The sequence below is a fragment of the Seriola lalandi genome, unplaced genomic scaffold, assembly GCF_002814215.2.
Source record: "Seriola lalandi dorsalis isolate HSWRI2012SDOR001 ecotype SW California unplaced genomic scaffold, Sedor1 jcf7180002052151, whole genome shotgun sequence".
NCBI classification, from domain to species: Eukaryota; Metazoa; Chordata; class Actinopteri; order Carangiformes; family Carangidae; genus Seriola; species Seriola lalandi.
In genome coordinates, this window is record NW_019522704.1 from 1 (window position 1) to 2259 (window position 2259).

The 2259-nt window shown below is 39.0% G+C and overlaps 1 protein-coding gene across 1 annotated transcript; it reads right to left on the bottom strand.

Moving 5' to 3' along the window:
* Window positions 1-30: 30 nt before the first annotated feature.
* Window positions 31-1019, bottom strand: LOC111650292 (C-X-C motif chemokine 10-like). Its single transcript, XM_023400171.2, has 4 exons — window positions 862-1019; window positions 629-758; window positions 463-543; window positions 31-338 (listed from the first exon to the last, which is right to left on the bottom strand). Exons 1-4 carry the CDS (start codon window positions 914-916, stop codon window positions 245-247), a joined length of 360 nt encoding a protein of 119 aa, XP_023255939.1. The 5' UTR covers window positions 917-1019; the 3' UTR covers window positions 31-244.
* Between the last annotated feature and the right edge of the window lie 1240 nt (window positions 1020-2259).

The window sequence follows — 2259 nt, forward strand, 5'->3', positions numbered from 1 at the left end:
TGAGGAGAAACTAAACACACTAGTCCCATCAGCTGTTTTATTTTCATTTTATTAAAAACTTAAATACAGATAATTTACTTCTTATATACATGTGAAGACAACTTCAGTAAAGAGAACAGAAACCAAAGACTGGCCATTGAGAACATGATCACATAAACCCACTTATTGCATCAACATGACAAAGCCATGATGGTGAACCACTGCTTCATTTCTAAAGACAGTGTTTCCTCTTCAGTGCAGAGTGCTACAGCTTGGATGTGCTGTGGAGTCTTGTTGAGCTCCAAGTAGAGGTTTGACTGGAAGCCGTCGTCGTGCTCACAGCTCCTTTCTTCTCGTACCTGAGTCAATAAGGGACACTGTTAGTGAAAAGCAATGGAAACCTGAAACACTCACAGTAGTGTTTCATACTGGAGATCCTGAGCATCAACACTGTGTCATGTGGTCTGACGTTTGTGATCTTACTTGTTTTTGTTTTTCTGAATGAGTCTTCCCAGTGGTGACTGTGGATCCACACATTTCTCCTTATTTCCTGTTATGGTGATACTGGGGGAGAAGAAAGAGCCGTGTTAGAGAGAAGCTGAAGAACCACACGTCAGTAGATGTGCTTTATTTCAGCTCTTTTACTCACATAATCTCTGTATGTGGACAGAAGACACTTGGCTGGTGTATGACTGGCTCTGCCTTGATGAGCTTTGGGCTGATCCTGCCGATATAACCGTTTGAACACTTGCATCTACGAGATCTGTTGGCTGGTTGTCCTGTGGGAAGAAAAGACAGGAGCTTGTTAACTGCTGATCCAAACCTGAGACAAAACAGATCATGATCATGAATGAATCACACAACAATAAACTTTTACAGTACCTTGTGCACAGAGGACGAGCAGGCAGGTGAGAGAGGCAACGACAGCTGAATTCATAGTTGTGGCTGTAGACAGGTTCTGGCTCTCACTGCAGTGTCTTTATTCAGTCTGGACTCCTGATGGTGTACAGCACATGGGATCTCTCTTTTATACACTGGGCAACATGCACACAGGGCTGCTGGTTACCATGACGCAACAGTTTCACTTTCCAATATCCCTTTCACTTACTCCGTCTCTTCCTTTTTCTTCCAGCAAGCCTGTTTCCAAGAATCAGAGACGCTTCTTATACAGACTGTTTGTCTCAGAGAAACATTTCAGTCTACAGAGTGGCTTCTCCGTAATAATAATAAGAGGAGTCTCTGGCGGAATACATTTCATTAAGATCAAAATCGTCATCAATATACTTACACACCATGAAACATAGTCTTATCATTCGTGAGGAAAAATGTGTTTTCCACACGTATTCTCGTCCCAACAGTTCATTTGAAGCTACAGTTCATTCAGAAAGTTCTCAGCGTCCTTCCTTAATGTTGAAACTTTATTCTAAAATCATTTAAATTCATTTCTCCTGCATTCTCATAAAGAAACATTCCCACATACTGCAGCTGACATTTGGAGATGAACCTGTGAAAAACAGCATCAACACAACAATAGAACCGTCATGATGAACACAATAAGACTCCTCAAAACTCACATGGACAAACAATATATATGTTAACAAGGTAAAGGAGATGCAGCATGATTGACTTTACTTATATAATGAAGAGAAGAACACAGTGGTACTGTACTGTATCAGGTGCACGGTTGAGGCTGAGTCAACAAGGTGAAGGAGATTCCAGCACTTGAACAGTCTTAATATTTAATATGGGGCAACAGTGAACATGTTTCAGCTGTAAGCATCATCACTGTAAGAAACAGTGGTGAAACACACAATATATATATATAAACAAAATAAATTAAGGAAAAGACTTGTAGAGAACATCCACGCCTAGACATGTCCCAAAATACAAGATATGTGTAGATGGCTCAAAACTATCCAGTATATAAAGGCTTGAGAATAAAGGTTTGTCCACAGCAGAGATATACAGCACACAAACGGTAAAGGCAGAACATTTGAGTCTATATGACTTTGTTTACCAAACTAGTCAGAAAATAACTAGAATGATAAGAACAGAACATGTTCTATGAAAAAGAAGTTCTTCAATACAACATACATCATTTAGTGCATGTAAAGGATCTGAATTTATCAAGGACAGAAAGCTTGTATGAAACTGAAATTAAGAGCTTTATGTCCTCATGTACAAGTTTAAACCATTACAACAAGGGAAATATATGAGAGTCAAACTATCAGTATAAATTATTAGGGGATTATTTAGAAAAGTATTATATGAAAGAAAATT